The 18,405-nt window shown below is 37.3% G+C and overlaps 2 protein-coding genes across 7 annotated transcripts in view; one reads left to right on the forward strand and one right to left on the reverse strand.

Annotated features, from left to right (window-relative positions):
• rpp30 (ribonuclease P/MRP 30 subunit) lies at positions 1–3,080 on the reverse strand. Of its 3 annotated transcripts, none has more exons than XM_079852068.1 (12): positions 3,030–3,080; positions 2,155–2,245; positions 1,927–1,982; positions 1,790–1,846; positions 1,634–1,699; positions 1,476–1,544; positions 1,250–1,339; positions 776–892; positions 671–700; positions 540–577; positions 370–449; positions 1–135 (listed from the first exon to the last, which is right to left on the reverse strand). In XM_079852068.1, the coding sequence occupies exons 2-12, from the start codon at positions 2,237–2,239 to the stop codon at positions 23–25; spliced, it is 801 nt and encodes a 266-aa protein (XP_079708194.1). In that variant the 5' UTR covers positions 2,240–2,245; positions 3,030–3,080; the 3' UTR covers positions 1–22. The 3 variants fall into 3 exon arrangements, with proteins under 3 accessions (XP_079708194.1, XP_079708193.1, XP_079708195.1); XM_079852067.1 differs by lacking the exon at positions 3,030–3,080 and adding an exon at positions 2,356–2,438; XM_079852069.1 differs by lacking the exon at positions 3,030–3,080 and having other exon boundaries at positions 22–161; positions 2,155–2,427.
• kif20bb (kinesin family member 20Bb) overlaps positions 2,558–18,405 on the forward strand; it is a 25,595-nt gene continuing 9,747 nt past the window's right edge. For 2 of the 4 annotated variants that reach the window (XM_079852043.1, XM_079852044.1), the window contains exons 1-21: positions 2,558–2,645; positions 2,889–3,001; positions 3,100–3,189; positions 3,469–3,588; positions 3,692–3,830; positions 3,916–4,100; positions 4,209–4,266; positions 4,374–4,571; positions 4,760–4,871; positions 4,973–5,044; positions 5,129–5,278; positions 5,376–5,538; positions 5,666–5,932; positions 6,022–6,158; positions 6,412–6,541; positions 10,528–10,732; positions 10,807–10,868; positions 10,971–11,090; positions 16,305–17,359; positions 17,987–18,125; positions 18,233–18,355. In XM_079852043.1, the coding sequence (XP_079708169.1) occupies positions 2,900–3,001; positions 3,100–3,189; positions 3,469–3,588; positions 3,692–3,830; positions 3,916–4,100; positions 4,209–4,266; positions 4,374–4,571; positions 4,760–4,871; positions 4,973–5,044; positions 5,129–5,278; positions 5,376–5,538; positions 5,666–5,932; positions 6,022–6,158; positions 6,412–6,541; positions 10,528–10,732; positions 10,807–10,868; positions 10,971–11,090; positions 16,305–17,359; positions 17,987–18,125; positions 18,233–18,355 (3,627 nt within the window). In that variant the 5' untranslated portion in view covers positions 2,558–2,645; positions 2,889–2,899. The remainder of the gene's footprint in view (positions 2,646–2,888; positions 3,002–3,099; positions 3,190–3,468; positions 3,589–3,691; positions 3,831–3,915; positions 4,101–4,208; positions 4,267–4,373; positions 4,572–4,759; positions 4,872–4,972; positions 5,045–5,128; positions 5,279–5,375; positions 5,539–5,665; positions 5,933–6,021; positions 6,159–6,411; positions 6,542–10,527; positions 10,733–10,806; positions 10,869–10,970; positions 11,091–16,304; positions 17,360–17,986; positions 18,126–18,232; positions 18,356–18,405) is intronic. The other 2 variants (XM_079852045.1, XM_079852046.1) reach the window with 1 other exon arrangement.

The following is an 18,405-nucleotide window of genomic DNA, read 5'->3' on the forward strand; positions in this document are numbered from 1 at the left end:
CCATCTAGAACACTGATACTGGCTACACTAGTTCAATTTTGGCCTTTTTAGGTGCTGGAGTTTCCTCTTCTTGCTTCTCAGGAGTCTGTGGTTTCTTCATGGTGTGAACAACACCAAACGCAGTAGCTCTCGTCTCTGTTATAAAGAATCATGAAAATCACCTATGAACAACATTCATATATCATTTTTAACAAATTTAATATCAAAAAGAAGACTGAAAGATCAATAAAAACCTCTCTTATGCCCACTGGTATAAATGCATACTCCGCAAATCAAAGAGCAAACTAACTGGAAACAGGACCATGTGGCATAGATGTATGCCTTTACTGAAGAAATGGGAAATAGTGAGGCTATTTCCCATCAATTTACCTCCATGCAGCAAGACAGATCGACAGTTAGTAGAAACGGCAGCTTTGGCATCTCCATCAGACAGGCTGAACACAAGCCCCCTGAAATCTCAATGAAGGAACATACCAACATGCACACAGTACCATGACATATTCAGACAACTTATTTATATACTAATTTAAAAAGGATACAAATTGGCAATGTCATATGGGCCTCTCAACTCAAGAGGCTAAGAAAAAAAAAAGAACAAGAGATGTAAAGGTCATACTGACCATACAATACAGTAATATTGAAATAATATATTAACAAAATACTTTTTTACCCTTTCTGCTCCACTGGACACTATGATATTCTGTGGGGGGAAATGCAATTTCTGAATCGGCATAACGTTTTATGGGCATTTATGTGTAAAAAAGGGACAACATACTTTTCCTTTGCAGATTTCCATAAGGACGAAGGCATTGGAAATGGTGTATCTTCTCATAATGTTGTCTCTGATGGCTGCTGCATAACAGATCTCAAAGAAAACCCCCCTGTCAATAGCCTGAAGTGAAAAACAATGACATCAGTGATGATAAAGGGATAATTAAAGGGATAATTCACACAATTGCAATTCTCTTATTTATCAAAGTTCATGATGTTTTACACCCATATTGAAAGGTGGAATGTTAAAGATATAATGAAAGTATAAGAAAAGTGGTCCGAAAACACCATGAGAACATATTTGAAAAGGTGCTCATACAACTCAACATGAGGCAAGTACATTTATTTTAATTTTGGTGTGAAATATGTCCTCATATTCGCATTGTTGTAATTTTGGTTATTTAACTACCAAATCAAATTTAAAATAAATGCCTTAGTGCTGCTTGAAATCACCTGGTAGGTATGGCTATAAACTCACCCCATTAACCGGAGCCCTTTTAAAATGGAAAGGCTGTTTTTCAGTCACTGCAATGCAGATAATGTCGACATCAAAAGTCATACAGGCTGCCTGGCTCAGATGAGGGAAAACATACAGACACTTTAATAACACACAACAACTGTTGGCTGTCATCAGAAATGTAAAGAAAATAACTAATACTAATTGGCCTAAACTGAAGCTAATTCAGAATTGTAATTTCACTTACATGAAAGAGTTTTTCTGTTTTGGGGTACACCGCCACAAGATCAAAGTTTTTGTATTCATTGGTTGGTCTCTGAAGAGAATAACAACACGACAATACAAATCTCACCATTTGAATACTGTAACAAAAATGTTCTTGTTGTTTCCTCATTATATACTCACAAAATGAGATGCATCAGAAGCCACAATGGTCAATCGATTCAGTACTTTGATGGGTGATGATTTCCCCTATGAACAAAAAAAAAAAGCACAGACTGTTCATTAACAGAATATTCATCACGGTTAATTATGCTCTGGAAACATGCTGAAGTAAATTACCTGTACTATTGGGAATTTATCAAATATGTCTGACACACTCTGTGGCTTAGGAATTTCCTGTAATACAAGAAAATAATAGCATCATCACATGAAGTCCCTCAAAGTGTACAAATGAGAGTAACTTATTTATATCATACCGGTTTCTTCTGTTGTGGTTCAACCACATAGTTTATTGCGACTGTTGAGTAGCCAACTGAAATATAGATTAACGTTACAAGTTTATAACAGCATTAAGTGTTTCTCTAAAAGTACAGCAGATCTAGGCTTTTATTTACCGTTTTCAATAGTTAGATTTTCAATGCGTTACATTTCAGATAAGACTTCAAAACTACTACTATAACTAAGTTACTATTAATGATACTTACGATGCGCAGCTGTCTCTATGATGCATTTGAGTCTGTTCTTGTCATTACTGCTGATGATGATGTTTAAATCCATAAACACTGACATCTTTCACTGACAAGAGAATTGCAATTTTTCACTGACACCGACCCGCAAGGTTTTACAAGCGCAAATGTATAGTTTATTTCTTATTACACAAATCTAAACCATTTCAACTAACGTACTGAGAGCCACATGCACGTACACACTCGACTACACGCTAAAGCGTAAACCACGTGAGTAAATGGAGCTTTATGTGCTATGTAGTTCATACATGGCATTCCTTGCCTTAGTTTTGCTTATCCTGTCAGTTAACCAGAACTACAATACATTTACTTCCACTTTTGGGGGTGGAGATACGTCTTTAGCGAGCTGTATGATTGGTCCGATTTGAACAGACAGAGACCCGCGACGGCAGGAAAGAAGCAAGCATGTTAGCAATGTAAACGGGATAAACAAAAGAAAATAATAACAAGTAAGTGAAATTAGCGAGAATGAAAACACATAGGTAATACTTTTATATTCTTAACGTTACATGTCATTCAAAATTGGTTCTAAGTTTAATAGGATAACATCTTAGTTAAAGCTCATTTTAACACGTTCAATGGCCGATAACGTAACGTCATTATTGTTTTAATTTTGCGTGTAGCCACTTAATTAATATAATAATTATCATATAATAACAACATGTTTAGCTAAACGTCAAACATTTTGATAGGCTTTTTCAAGATGATGGAATCGTGTTTAAATCACAAGCCTGAGAATGTTGGATCTATAACGGTTGAAGACCTCCGGAAAGATCTCTTCGCCGAGTTCTCCAAATTATCAAGGGTATTTATTATTACCAGACAGAACTCACGTTTAAAGCCTTCGAATCTGATATTAAGGCTGTAACTTTTCTTTAATTTTGCTTGTTTCTATTTCCATAGGACTCAGTATTGCTGGAAAAAGAGAATTTGCAGGTCTATCTCCGTGTACGTCCATTCACTTCTTCAGAGAGAGCAGAAGGAGAATCACAGGTGCCTGAACATTTTAGACAAATATTTGACTATTTTATAATATTTCTTAGAAATTCTGTCACCACAACCCACATGTTGTTCCAATACCCATATAACCATCTTCAAAAAAAAAAAAGTAAGGTTAAATTAAAGCCTTAGTTAGGCTACTATTCAGTTTTATTGTAGGCTATGTATCTGGGTTTGGAACAACATGAGGATGAGTAAATGGTGACAGAATTTTCATTATTTCATGAACTATCGTTTAATGTAATTTGTTATAATTGTAATCTCTACAAATAGGAGTACATTTCAATTGAGCCTCCAGATACTGTGATTCTGAAAGCACCTAGAGCATCTCTGACAGCCAGACACAGTGAGAGATTCGGCCCAAATCTGGCACAACGATTTCAGTTCTCTCAGGTATGATCGGCCACAGTCTCCTCTAGCATGATCATTTATTGTGAACAGGCTTCGAAAAATGTTAAGTGTTTTCTGATGTATCAATGTTTAATTCATATTTTAGGTGTACGGTCCAGAAACAACTCAAAGACAGATATTTGATGGAACAACTAAAAACCTTGTGAAAGAAGTCTTGGAGGGAGGGAATTCCTTGATCTTTACATATGGAGTTACCAATGCTGGGAAGACATTCACTTTTCTTGGTAAGGGTTTTGTATGAGATTTTTTTTTATATATGCTGTCTATTAATACATTTTAATGTCTATTTATGCTACTTGTATGTTATAGGGCCTGAATCAGATGGCGGAATTCTGCCCAGGTCATTGAATGTTATCTTTAACAGCATAGAAGGTAGAATTTATTCTCAAAATAACATCAAACCTCTCAGATGTGTCGACTTTACAAGGCTCACTAAAGAGCAGCAGGATGAGGATGCTACAAATAAGAGAAACCTTCTTCGTCGATTTAAAGATGTAATTTTTTTATTTTATATATGAGTAAATTTTTTAACATACCATTTTTTAGTACTGAGAAGTACATTACTAATACTCACATCATGGCTGTTTCTTGATGTTTATCAGAATGACTCCCAGAAAACTCTGTCCAGCATGTCCAGCTCTAGTTGTTCATCTTTTGAAAGTAAGCATTATTAATTGTTTAATGACTTTCTCTCTGCCTTTGAAACTGTTTTTTAGCATTTTGTCAGTAAATGTGAGCGTGCACTTTACATTGATTTCTTCTTCCAGGCTCCACTTCTAGCGAGACAAATGGGGACAGTGTCTGTTTGGATGAGAACTCTCATGTTAAATTCTCAGTGTGGGTCTCCTTTTGTGAAATCTACAATGAAAGCATCCATGATCTGCTTGATCTTGTTTCAAACGGCTCTCACCGAAGGAGCGTTTTGCGACTAGCCCAAGATGTTAAAGGCAATGCTTTTGTAAAAGGTAACCGAATAATAAAGTTCACTTGTTGTCTGTGTAGCAAATGTAATAGTGAATCATTGAAATAATAATTAAATAAATATTTACATTTCAATATTTTTTCAATAATTAAATATAGGTTATTTACCAGGATATTATCTTTATGGCTGGACATTTTGACATATACGTTTTGTCTAAATATTTTTTCCTAGATCTAAAATGGTTTCAAGTTAACAGTGCAGACGAAGCATTAAAAGTTATGAAAATTGGAAGAAAAAATCAAAGTTTCTCATCCACCAAGCTCAACAACATCTCAAGCAGAAGGTATTTCATTTTAAACCACTTTAGCATTCATTTTTAACTCTCATTATCATGTTATTACTTTTTTAAAGTGACCAAAATTTTAAATATCCGTTTCTCCATAGCCACAGTATATTTTCCATTCGAATCTTGCGGGTTGAAGATGTGGGTGTTCCCCGAATTCAGGCAATAAGCGAGTAGGTGACCTTAATCACACAACTGTTACTTTAACATAGAATCAGTGATTTATTCATTAATTGATTTGTCTTTATGTCTTCAAGATTGTCATTATGTGATTTGGCTGGATCTGAGCGATGTGCAAAGACTCAGAACCGAGGTGACCGTTTAAAAGAAGCTGGAAACATCAACACTTCTTTGTTAACTCTAGGAAAATGCATCAACGCTCTGAGGCTCAACCAAACGCAATCCAAGTAAGATAATGTCCACTTACAAAACAATTAATTTGTTTAATGGGCTGCATTAGATGGAAATTTCCTTAAACCTGAACTTATATGTTTTTTTGTGCAGGTTTCATCAGCATGTCCCCTTCAGAGAGAGCAAGCTCACACATTATTTGCAGGGTTTTTTCTGTGGCCGTGGAAAAGTCTGCATGCTCATCAACATAAACCAGAGTGCCTCGATGTACGATGAAACCCTGAATGTCCTCAAGTTCTCAGCGGTGGCTCAGAAGGTCTGCAAGGACCATTATTCTTTTTTACACTGACATCTTAAGATTATCAGAAGCACTGATTAAAGGCATTTTTTGATTCTTTGTTATTTATTTATTTATTTTGAACTTTGACTTTGTTCCCTTTAAGGTAGTGGTCCTCAACCCTAAACCAGCTCCTAGCGTTGTGCTCAAGAGATCTGCCAGAGATGTGTCCATGATAATCAATAACGCAGACAAAAAGGATTGGACCAGGAGAAGTTCACTCATGGGCTGGGAGATGAGTCTAGAGGATGTGCAAGAGGATGAAGATGATGAAGATATTGGTGAGGAAGATGTGGAGAGTGGCGATGAGAGCATGGAGGACAACACTGTGCTAGAGACTGAGCAAAGTCAAGAGCTGTGTGAGGTATTCAAGGTGTCTTTTCAGTTTTCATCAATGCATGTTTATAGTTTTCAGCGTTATTTTAAACTGTATGAATGACTAATGTGATATATTCGCCTCAGCTTCAGGTGACAGTTAAAGAGCTCAAAGAGAAGTTGTCCAAAGAGGAGTCTGAAAAATTAACTATGGAATCTCGTATTCGTGAAGAAGTCACCACAGAGTTTATGGAGCTGTTTTCTAATATGGAAAAAGACTACAAGTAAGTCAAACACTGTTTTACAGTTCATAGTGGTGAACTGATGATGTATTTTCACAGATGTAGCATTCAGATTGAGCCTGCAGAGATTTTTTGGCCGTGTTTACGCCATTCTTTTATTTGCATAATTCTTTTAGTGTGCTATAACAATGTAAAGAGCACAGAACTGTCAATGAGTGCAATTCATTTTTAGTGAAATTCTCTTTGATTTTATTGAAAATGCACTAATTTATGTTGCTTTTTTTCAATGTTTCAGTGAACGTCTCCAAAGAGAGAAAGAAATAGTTGAGGAAAGAGCAGAAAGAAGGATGGAGATACTGAAGAATCTGGTGAACAGAACAGTTGAGGAAATGGACGCTGTTAGCACTGACGAGAATGCAGCAAAGGTGAATGCAGATGGTTGTAATAATATAAAAGAATAAGGACAAGTGCCATTAACATCCACTGTTATAAGCCTGTGTGCATTTTCTGTAGAGCTGCATGATTAATCGTTAAAGGACAAGTTCGCTATTTTACACTTAAAGCCCTGTTTACAGATCGTTTCTGATGGAATAGAACGGTTAAGATTAAAATTTGGACACATGCTGCTGTCCCGAGAATTTCAGGTTTCTTTCGCTTTCCCCCCCACCTCCAGAATGGCTGCATATGTACACTGGAACAATCCTTCCTAAAACGCATTAAACTTTCGTTTACAAAGACGTGAAACTCACCGAGTGGTCAGGGGTGTTCACTGATATGCTCACACAAAAATCGCTGCAAAAGATGCTTTCCAACAGGTGTTTTACCATTCGTTGTAAAACTGTGGACCTATTTTTCCAAACGCCTCACACCCGTACATTCTTCCGTTGAGAGCTTGAATAATAGACACTCCAGTCCAGTTTCCGGCGGCGGAGTAATACCGTACCTCACAGCACATCCAATACAAGTCAATGGAGTTGGACAAAAACTACGATAAAACCTGTTGGAAAGCATCTTTTGCAGCGATTTTTGTGTGAGCATATCAGTGAACACCCCTGACCACTCGGTGAGTTTCACGTCTTTGTAAACGAAAGTTTAATGCGTTTTAGGAAGGATTGTTCCAGTGCACATATGCAGCCATTCTGGAGGTGGGGGGGGGGGGGGAAGCGAAAGAAACCTAAAGTTCTCGGGACAGCAGCATGTGTCCAAATTTTAATCTTAACCGTTCTATTTCATCAGAAACGATCTGTAAATAGGGCTTTAAGTGTAAAATACCGAACTTGTCCTTTAAAAGATTGCAGTCTTGATTCAAACACCCACGCGATCTTCTTCCTAATTGACAACAACGAAAGTACCTGGATTTTGGCGTGTTCGTACCGCAGGAACTAGAAATGATTTTAGTTCTAGGAACTCCTTTTGGAGGAACTAATTTAGCTCCTACTTCAGAGTCTGGTCTAAACTAGCACTATAGGAACTACCAGTGACTTTAGTGTAGGGCTGTCAACGAATATTCTAAATTCGAATATATATATTCGAATAGTTTTAAAAAACAGGAATTCGAACGTGAAAATTAATATTCGAATGTGAATTTCGAATATGGAAAAACACGCCCGCGGAAGCAGAGGTGCGGCTGTCTGCTTTGCGAGTGGGCGCGCGCGCTGCCTGAGGGACAGGTCACACGAGTCGCACTGTCTAGCACAGCGTCACTGCTGAAAGTTGACAGTGCACTAAAAAGACAATGGAATAAATTGCAGTCAGTTTTTCCTTTTTTTAATACAAGCACCAAGAATGTAAGTAGCCTTTTTATTTTTTAATAGCACTTTATTTTTTATGAACCTCAGGGTAAAATTTCTTTGTTGTCACATTTCTCGGAATTGTGTGCCTCATTTTATTTAACGTTAAACAGAAAAGTTCCATGTTTACCACAGCACAGCTTGCTCGGAGCGTTCAATGTCGGTTCTATACTGTAAAACTTCAATTAATGTTAATAAATTTGTTTCAATCAATGAGTAAAGCCTGCTATATTTGGGACAAGAGTCACGACCTTAAATTGCTTGCACAAAATTTAAGCACTCTTGATCAGCACTCAACATGTGCTTATTGTTGTTGTTAATTTAAACCGTTATGCGCAGAGAGAGCGCGAGGGCGAGAGAGAGAGAGAGAGAGAGAGAGAGAGAGAGAGAGAGAGTGAGGTCTGCGGTCTTGGCCATTAGTTTATTTACTTGGTTTTGTGTTGGTAATACATTGTCAAATATGTTTAAACTTAAATTTACTACAAGTAGTTATGTCTCTTTGTATTAATTTGTCCTGTTATTGACGTAATGCGCGTCATTGACAAAATGCGCAACCAGATGTTCGAATAGTTCGAATATTCGTGTGTTTTTTAGAGGGAATATTCGAACGTCATTTTTGAGCAATTTTGACAGCCCTACTTTAGTGTATGTTGATTCGCCAAATGCACGCAAATACCAGCACCCGGCATTTAAAAAAAAAGATGTGTAAACACAAAGATTATAGCCTATATATTGACTCCACAAACATGGAAAACAGTGATAGATGGGCCTTTTAACCTTTACGCTAAGGAGAAAATCCAACGCAACTTTTAGGGGACCAAGCCAAACATGATTATGTATTTCTGCTCAGCTAGCAACTCTGGACATCAACCACATGGCATACACTAATACCTTTTCATATACTGTCTACTTTCTATGTATAACAGTTCCAGAGCTGCCAACTCTCACGCATTCACCGTGAGACTCACGCAATTGACACTTTGCACACGCTCTCACGCCACACATCCATTTTCTCACGCACAGAAAAATCGCGAAGCAAAGAGGACACGGACACTGACAGACTAGACAGAGCAGGTTACTTAGGCCTACTTGTGATGTAAAAAAAATCTCAGCTCTCAGAATCTGTCAATTTTATTACGAAATTCAAATAAATACCATTTTGGCGCTTGTAAATGTGACGTGACAGATCCCGAGCGGCACGTGAACCAATCATCTCTACTAGCTAATAGTAAATAAACACAAATGAAAAATGTTGAAAAATACAGTACAACTTACCGAAATGTATATTCCTCATACATAATATCGATCAATCAGTGTTTTTCAATCGCGGAAAGGGGTCAATGAAACAGCTGGAGAACAATTATGTCACATTTAGGAAAGCCATTTAATGAACATAATTTAGGTTATAGCATGTTAGCTGGCTAGAAAAAAAGAGCTATAGAGAATACTTACTTAGCTAAATATGTGTACTATATTACATATTTATTACATTTTAACTTATATCATTAAATAAAGTTGTTATTATAATAAAAAACGCATTATATTTAATTTGAGTTATTTTTAACCTTAAATAATACTACCAACTGATAGGGCTCTCTGTATGTTTACAGCATTAGGTGAGTTTTTTTTTTTTTTCTTGAGAAAAATGAACGCCTATCTTGTGTACCTAATATTTATCCAAATGAGTCAATATTAAATCAAATCACAAGAATTGAATTGAATTGAATTGAAATCATGAAATTCGTGTCAAGCAATAATAAAAAAAAAATGTAGCTTACTAGAAATTGTACCATGTAAACATTTTAACATGTTGTCACTAAACCAAATAAAATTCAGTTTAGTTATGTTTAGTTTTAGTTATTTAAACATTTAACCCCCCAAGCCCCCCCACCCCACCCACCCATCCCTTAATTCTCAATCCAAGCTAAACTCACAAGTTGGCAGCTATGCGGTTCTATCTTAAAACATATTAGACAGGACTGTTAGACAGATCGTAAACTAATGAACACGGAGAATGCGAGCACTGTGAGCTCAGGCTCTGGCGTTCTCAGCGGCTGCAGCATCAAAATAAAGGTCACAACAACAAAGCGCGGCTTATGTCACTTCAGAGTTCCTAAAATTGCGGTGCGAATGCAACCAGGAAAATTTTCCTAAGGGAACCATTAGTTCTCAGGGAACCACCCTGGTGGCTAGTTCCTAGAACTACCTGGTCCGAAAGCCATTTATATACAATAGTTTGATACATCTGAAAAATAGCGGAGGACACAATGTGAGCTGCTGCGTGGAAAAGCTGAAATGTTCTGCAAAGATTTTTGGTACCCAAATAATCGTCAAACACTAACCTGTGTTTATAGCTGTTATTTCTGTTGTTTGCCTCTATCATTTAGTTCGGGGACTGAACTTTCTTAAGCTTCCTTTTAAAGGCACAATATGTAACTTTTTTGCTTTAAAAATATCAAAAATCACTATATCTATGTTATATATTTTTTTTAGTTGTGTACTTACATTATCCCGACTGTTTCCAACAACTTTCAAACCTGGAGAAATTTGTCATTTAATTTGAAGACACGTCTTGTTTCATTATTTCCGTTTTGTCGCTGTTTTCCTTCTCAACATTCTAGGAGGCTAAGATTGAGCTTTTGGACAGCCTGATCGAAGTTATGCGAGGTGATCTAGCTAAGATAAAGGGAGATGCAGAAGCCGTACACATGTGCCTGACGAATGTCCCTGAATCACCTGGAACAGTCAGTCGTCTGAGGACACAGCTGGAGGAGATGAAAGAGGAGCATCTCAAAAGCCAACAACTTCTCAGTCTTAAAACTAAAGGTGTATTCATTTGCCTTAAAGGGGAAAACTCAATATTTTATGACATAAGTCTAATTATATTTCTCTTTTTTTAGAATTTGAAGCAATGTGTGTTCAGGCACAAGAATCAAATGATCAGCTTCTCCAAGCAAATAGGGTAATATGAACTAAAGTTTTCTTTTAAATATCTGAGGTTATTGTCAATTAATGATTTAAATGGCTTCTGCTGTGTGTTAATATTTTTGTTTGTCTCTTTTAGAATTACGAAAACCAGAAAGTGAGATGTCAGGAACTCATGTCAATCTGCCAGGAGAAAGATGACATGGTCTCTGTATTACAGACCACTTTGGACCAAAATGTGGAGGCAGCTACTAAAGATGTAAATGTATTTTACACTTCCTTTATTTTAAATCCTTGCTGGAAAAAAAAAAAAAAAAAAAATATATATATATATATATATATATATATATATATATATATTAGGGATGCACCGATGTGAAAATTGTGGCCGATACCGATAACCGATATTAATATTGCTGTTATGGCCGATACCGATATTTACCGATGTCGATATCTCTGTATAGAAAACAAATTTTAATGATTATCAAATAAAGAGCTATTTTCCAAAACACTTTTTTTTTTACTTTAGAAATGACTGATATTGGGCACCTTTACCTGTATGCAAAATATGTCACACATACGACACACATGCATTATATTGCATTGCATATAATGTGTGCTGGTCAACTTGTCTAAAATTAAGAAACCCTTAGAAAACAGGGAAAAAAAACAGGAACATTGTGTACAATTAAGATAGGCTACTTAATTTATTATACCAATATCCAAATATGATACTAAATACCACAGGGAAAAGGGCTTCTATTTGTGACGTGCTGTCTTTGCCTTTGAACATTGCACATTTTAAACAGGACACGCATTAGCTGTAAAAATTTTAGCCAATACAAACATATTTATAGAAAACAGTTGACAATGAATAGACAGGAGTCCAATAATAGCATAACGAATCACTTATTCTAAAAATAATAACAAGTATGCTATAAGACGAATCCGACATATGGGCTGTGTTAACAGTAAAACGTCCGTCATTTAACGAATTTTAAAAACACGGATGGATAATACAAAATGCTTTCTGACATTTTGATAGAAAAAAAACAAAACAAGCAAGAACAAAATTTAAACTTAGCCCGTCAATTTTTCATTTAACAATTATCTTCTCTCTCTGTGTGCGCGCGTCCGTGTTTGTGAGGGAGAGCTCGCGCAGCACTGATACAACGGTAGCCTACTTTTTAATCCATAAGTAACGAACGCGCTAGTTTTCATACAAAATAAATATGTAACATAATTAGGTAGGCTACTTTAGTTATTATTAACACAATAACGTAACACATGAAGGCTACGTTTCAACACTGAGAATGAATAAATAAACACCTGTTTCTCTACTCGCGCTTATCAGTAATCCACAAATCACACGTGCTGTCACTTTTGAGAAAAATCTAATTCGAACGGGTATCAAATATCAAGCAATATATTCAAATATCTACGAGTCAAAAAACGATCAATCAAAAATGTGTCATGAAGAGGGAAAAAACATAAGTCGCACTGGACTGCGTTAACAATGTTACTGACGGGACAGTTCTCTGTTACGTCTGAAAGCGGCACTAAAAGACCGCTTTAAAACTTTCACAGAGACCTCAAAAAGAAAGCATAAAGCCTGTCTTTAAATTTAATTTCGTTTTGTATTAATTGTATCTTAATTTTGATCAATGTTTCATCAAAAATAAATAAGTAGTAAATATTAGAAAATATTTAATCAGGACGCGTGAACTGAAGTGCGTCTCAAATGAACCGAAACCTACCTGCCTCAAAGACCTGAGATATAGAAAGCTTGAAACATCTATTTTTAAACAGAACAATTCAAAACGAAAGAAAACAGACTGTTCTCTGCTTATGTCATCTGTATGAAATGTGTATTTCTCTCAGGCGCGTTCACTACTGCTAAGATCGCGAGTCAGCATCGTCAACTTCATCTTCAACTTCACACGTCAAATATCGGCCTGTTCTATGGCGTCATTTTTTAGTCAAATGTCATGAGCGTGTAAGACATGCTCACGAGCACATTATGTTATTTCACGCGCGCAAAAATGAACCTTCAGCTGGCATGATAAAAGTACTCGCGCACAAATTCAACAACCGAGAGGTGTACAGGTAGCTGCGAGCGAGCGCCTGGCATACTCTCATGCTTGTACAGTGGAATCCTGCTCGCGCGCAGTGGATTTCTGCTCGCGGAGTGCTGTTTTGCTCGCGCAGTGGATTTCTGCTCGCTCAGCTGACTTCTGCTCGCTCGAGTCTACATGACTTTTGACAATTTGGGGGCGGAAACCAAGGAGGGCACTGACCCTCTTATGATTGGTCACTTTCATCATGGAAAATCTTGGGAAATCCTAACCCCGCCCACCTTCAGACGCAGCGCGAGTCACTCAGCTCGCTCTGCTACTCCGGCTATCTCTGTATATTTTAGACAACGAAATATGTGATAAAACACCTTACTAACTATTTTCGTTTTCATTTAAAGAAATCTTAAACATGATAGCCACACAAATGTGGTTCATGCAACGCGTATTGATTATATTCACTGCACATAACGTTTGCCTATTAAAAACAAAACAAAATATAAAACACAAACCTGCCTCTTTTCGTTTTAAATATAATATAAAAACATTAAACATTTTAATATGGTCCAGGCAATATGTGCATTTGTACTAAACAACAGATTTTGCAGTAAACAACATTACAGTTTTTAAATTTTTAAATACAATTATTACAATTTAAAATGACAAAACTCAACCCAGTCTCTTTTTGTTAAATTTCAGTTTTATCAATATTAGCCATTAGTATAAGTAAAAGGTATAAGAAGCTATACAAATAAAGCAAACAATTCAGTCAAACACACAAAGTCAGTGCTCTAGTAAAACCATACAACGGTAATGTTAAATAGCTTATAAAGTTATGAAACTTCCCCTCAGCCAAAACGATTGGCCACAATGGCCAGGGAATAAATTATAGATTCACGAGACCAAAAATCGCCCGTTAGATATACACAAGACGAATTATATCTCATGTTTAACCACTACAGAGACCCCAGCGAAAGCGGCGAACGTCAGAAAGACTATAACCGAGGAAAGGCTGTTCCAGGCGGGGTACATGAGTGCCGAGCGCCCGGTCATCGTTGTATGGTTAGACAAGAGTGCTGACTTTGTATGTTTGACTGAATTGTTTGCTTTATTTGTAGCTTATAGCTTCTTATACCTTTTACTTATACTTTTATCATGGCTAATATTGATCAAACTGAAATTTAACAAAAAGAGACTGGGTTGAGTTTTGTTATTTTAAATTGTAATAATTGTATTTAAAAATTTAAAAACTGTAATGTTGTTTACTGCAAAATCTGTTGTTTAGTACAAATGCACATATTGCCTGGACCATATTAAAATGTTTAATGTTTTTATATTATATTTAAAACGAAAAGAGGCAGGTTTGTGTTTTATATTTAGTTTTTTTTTTAATAGGCAAACGTTATGTGCAGTGAATATAATCAATACGCGTTGCATGAACCACATTTGTGTGGCTATCATGTTTAAGATTAATTTAAATGAAAACGAAAAGAGTTAGTATGGTGTTTTATCACATATTTCGTTGTCTAAAATATACAGAGATAGCCGGAGTAGCAGAGCGAGCTGAGTGACGCGCGCTGCGTCAGACGGTGGGCGGGGTTAGGATTTCCCAAGATTTTCCATGATGAAAGTGACCAATCATAAGAGGGTCAGTGCCCTCCTTGGTTTCCGCCCCCAAATTGTTAAAAGTCATGTAGACTCGAGCGAGCAGAAGTCAGCTGAGCGAGCAGAAATCCACTGCGCGAGCAAAACAGCACTCCGCGAGCAGAAATCCACTGCGCGCGAGCAGGATTCCACTGTACAAGCAGAGTTAACCTATGAGAGTATGCCAGGCGCTCGCTCGCAGCTACCTGTACACCTCTCGGTTGTTGAATTTGTGCGCGAGTACTTTTATCATGCCAGCTGAAGGTTCATTTTTGCGCGCGTGAAATAACATAATGTGCTCGTGAGCATGTCTTACACGCTCATGACATTTGACTAAAAAATGACGCCATACTGTTCACATCGGCCCTATTTTGACATCGGAACGATACCGATGTGTAAAAAAAATGACCATATCGGCCGATATTATATCGGCGGCCGATATATCGTGCACCCCTAATATATATATATATATATATTAGAGATGCACCGATTGATCGGCTGGTGACCGGAATTGGCCGATTTTCACGTGATCGGCCGTGACCGGCGACCGGCCGGTCAGTCTGACAAATGGCGATTTTATGCCGGTCAAATGCACTCGGGCGCTGCATGATTAACATCGCGCAACATCAGAATCACACGTGCACACGGAACACACATGTAGGAAACCTTGTGAAATTACGTCCGTTCAGACCGCAAGTGCGTATTTTTTTTTCAGCGTGCATGTTAATCGATGAGTGCTTTCACAACGGGAGCGGGAGCGGGAGCGGGAGCAGCGCGTGAGCGTCAAGCTGGAGCGTGGCAAGCAGTGAAGCGCGTGTTTCGGCGCCGAGTCTATTTGCTGCACTGCTCATGCTCAATTAAAGGGAAAGCACACTTTTGATGGATAAAATAGCCTAAATAGGGTTTCACCAAAAAAGCGCCCAAAATGCACAGAATTTGCGTGTTTTAACAAGAACTGGAGTAGGCTATGTCAGAAAAGAAAACGAAGACTAATATTTATAGAAAATGTACCCATTTAAACTTGTTTTATTATTCAGTTTGTACAAGTGATTGCAATAGGCCTGTGTGTGAGTGCTTTGAGAAATATCTTTATACTGCAAGGCTATTTATTTTTTATTTATATAGCCTATTATTTTATTGCCATTCCCTGTTTTCATACAGACGTTTAGTTTGCTAAATACATATATAAAAAATTATTGGATATTGAATGTGAAAAGGAAATGGTTCTTCCATAACACTGCACTTTAGATGTTTGAATTACCCACACCTGGAGTAATTTATATAGTTCTATTTTATAGCGTTTATCTGTTCAAAAAAATATGTACTATGCAAATTGTAAAATGTTCTATTACAGAAAAGATATAAAATAAATATGTGTGTGTGCTGTAAAGTGGTTAGAAAAAATGAAACCGGAATCGGCTAAAATCGGTATCGGCAGGTCAAACTTAACGAAAAATCGGAAATCGGAATCGGCCCAGAAAATTGTAATCGGTGCATCTCTAATATATATATATATATATTTCTAAAGAAAAAAATCTTACTGACCCATAACCTTACTAAGTTTTACAAACATGGTCATTGTAAACTATCAGTGTATTTAAAATAGTTGTTTGAAAATTCTAAAATTCTTCCGTTGTGTTCCAAGGAAAAGTAATAGCTTTCCTTTAACTTTTATCAGGTCATATATATAAAACACATTAAGTTATACATTTGAACTGTAATGACCCATGATTTTTCTTTTGTTTTCACATGTGCAGAGGGCCTTAATTAACAGCATCAAAGAAGAAATCCTACATTTTAGAAACAATTGCAAGTGTTTGCTGAATGAAGACTCTGACCCTAGAGGGGAGGAAATGACAAGTCAAGAAACTCAACATCTGCAAGAACTGAAAATGAAAGATGACTGGCTGAATGAACTTAAACTTGAGAACTGTTCACCCGAAAAAACAGTGTGTGATCTCACTGATAGACTGGCAGAGCTGACTCATGCACATGAAGCCACTGTGGCGATGGAGAGAGCAGAGGTCAGCAAAGTCACAAATGAGAACAAGGCTCTTGCCAATGAGTTACATGTACTTCAGCAGTCAGCCAATGAGATGAGCTCAAAGCTCAAAACTCTCCAGATGGAATTGAGCGCTCAGACAAATATGGCCAGTGACCTTTCTGAAAAACTTGACGCAGCCAGAGCTCTGATTAAGGAACATCAAGCAGAGTCTTGCAGTCAGTCCAAAACCATTGAATCCTTAATGATGGAGGCAGGTAATTTGCGTCAGGAACTCAGTGCCCGCCAGCTCTCACATGACAAAAAAGAAGATGAATGCATGAGGATGGTGGAATTATCTCAGGAGAACAGCAGACAGATCATTGATCTGGAGCAGGAGGTCAGTCAGACTAAAGTGAACGTGTGCCAGCTGGAAGAGCTCTGCAATCAGCTTAAATATGAACGAGATGCCCAGGCACAGGAATATCAGAGCCTACTGAACCGATATAAAGCTCAAAAGTTGGTTATGGCCCAAATAAGAAGCAACTCTGAGCTGCTGAAAGAGCTGACCGCTCTGAAACATCAGCAGGGGAGGATGGAAGACCAAGAGCAAGACTTCAGAGATGATTGCTGGAAGACTCTGCAGGACAAACTCATGCAAATGCTGAGCAAACTGAACCAACATGAGGATGTTCTGAACATAGTGAGAGCAATTGTAGAGAATGAGATAACTAAGGCAAGAGATGAGGCCAAGAGGAGATTAGCTGCGATGGAGAAAGATCTGTCTCATAAAGATGCAGAACTAGAGACTAAAGCTAAAGATCTTTTGAAGTAAGTCTTATCCAAACATTCTGATAACAAAAAAATAGGTCCTCAATTCTGTTGAGTGTCTTGCAGGGTTTCCGTTGTCCGGTAATTGGCGGACATTGGCCGGAAAAAAAATGAAATGTCCGACAAAATTAAATCTCTCCGGTCAAATTGTCTGATTAAAATTGTCCTAACTAACTACTCGAGATGCGACACGCGATAAAAGGTATCTTTTCCATGTTAATCAGAGTTTTTGTCCTAACCAGGCGCGACGGCGACACGCGACATTTCTAATTTAGAAACGGTTTCTATTTTTCTGCGATGTCGCGCTGGAACATCAAACACAAAGCGTGTCAATGATAATCTTTGGTAGGCTACTGTTTATGTGCTTTATTTAATGTTAAAAGCGTGAAATGTGACTTTGAATATCATTTAGTGCTCCAGCTTTGAAGCTGTAAAAGCAACAATGGATATAATTCACCTCAGATCTTGAAATTAAACAAATGGAAACATGAACGTTAAAACTGTGAACAAACAAGTATTCTTTGACAAAGAATGTTTTAGTAACTCAGTAGCCTATGTATTTTTTTAAATGGTGTAATATTTGTGAATGTTATTATGTAGCTACTTATCTATTTGGTCTTTTCACAGGTCGAAAGAACTTGTGACCGATGGACTTAATAAAATCAAGACCATGAGTTGCAATTTGCAGCAGGTGGAGAGGGAGCGATCTGATGTCAGTGATCAGTTATGTAAGGCTAACTTGCAGAAGGAACAGTTAGAGAAACAGGTTTGTAAAACACTTTTGTCCATTGTTAGTGTTCCTTTTGTCCATTGCTAGTGTGCCTAATGTGATTTTAAATTAGTTTTTTAAACAGTGTTTTTTTATTCCCACAGATTTTAATCTTGAGTGAAGAAAACAAAATGTTTCTGCAGAAACTATGTGAAGCGGAGGAGATGAGGGATCAGGCTGGACACAGTTTGAGCTGCACAGAGCAAACTATTGATCCACTGAAGACTGTGAGTGCTGCCCTTTCCCTCAGCTTTGTTCAGTTTGTGATGCTATCAGG

Source organism: Squalius cephalus (assembly GCF_949319135.1).
Source record: "Squalius cephalus genome assembly, chromosome: 19".
Classification (NCBI taxonomy): Eukaryota; Metazoa; Chordata; class Actinopteri; order Cypriniformes; family Leuciscidae; genus Squalius; species Squalius cephalus.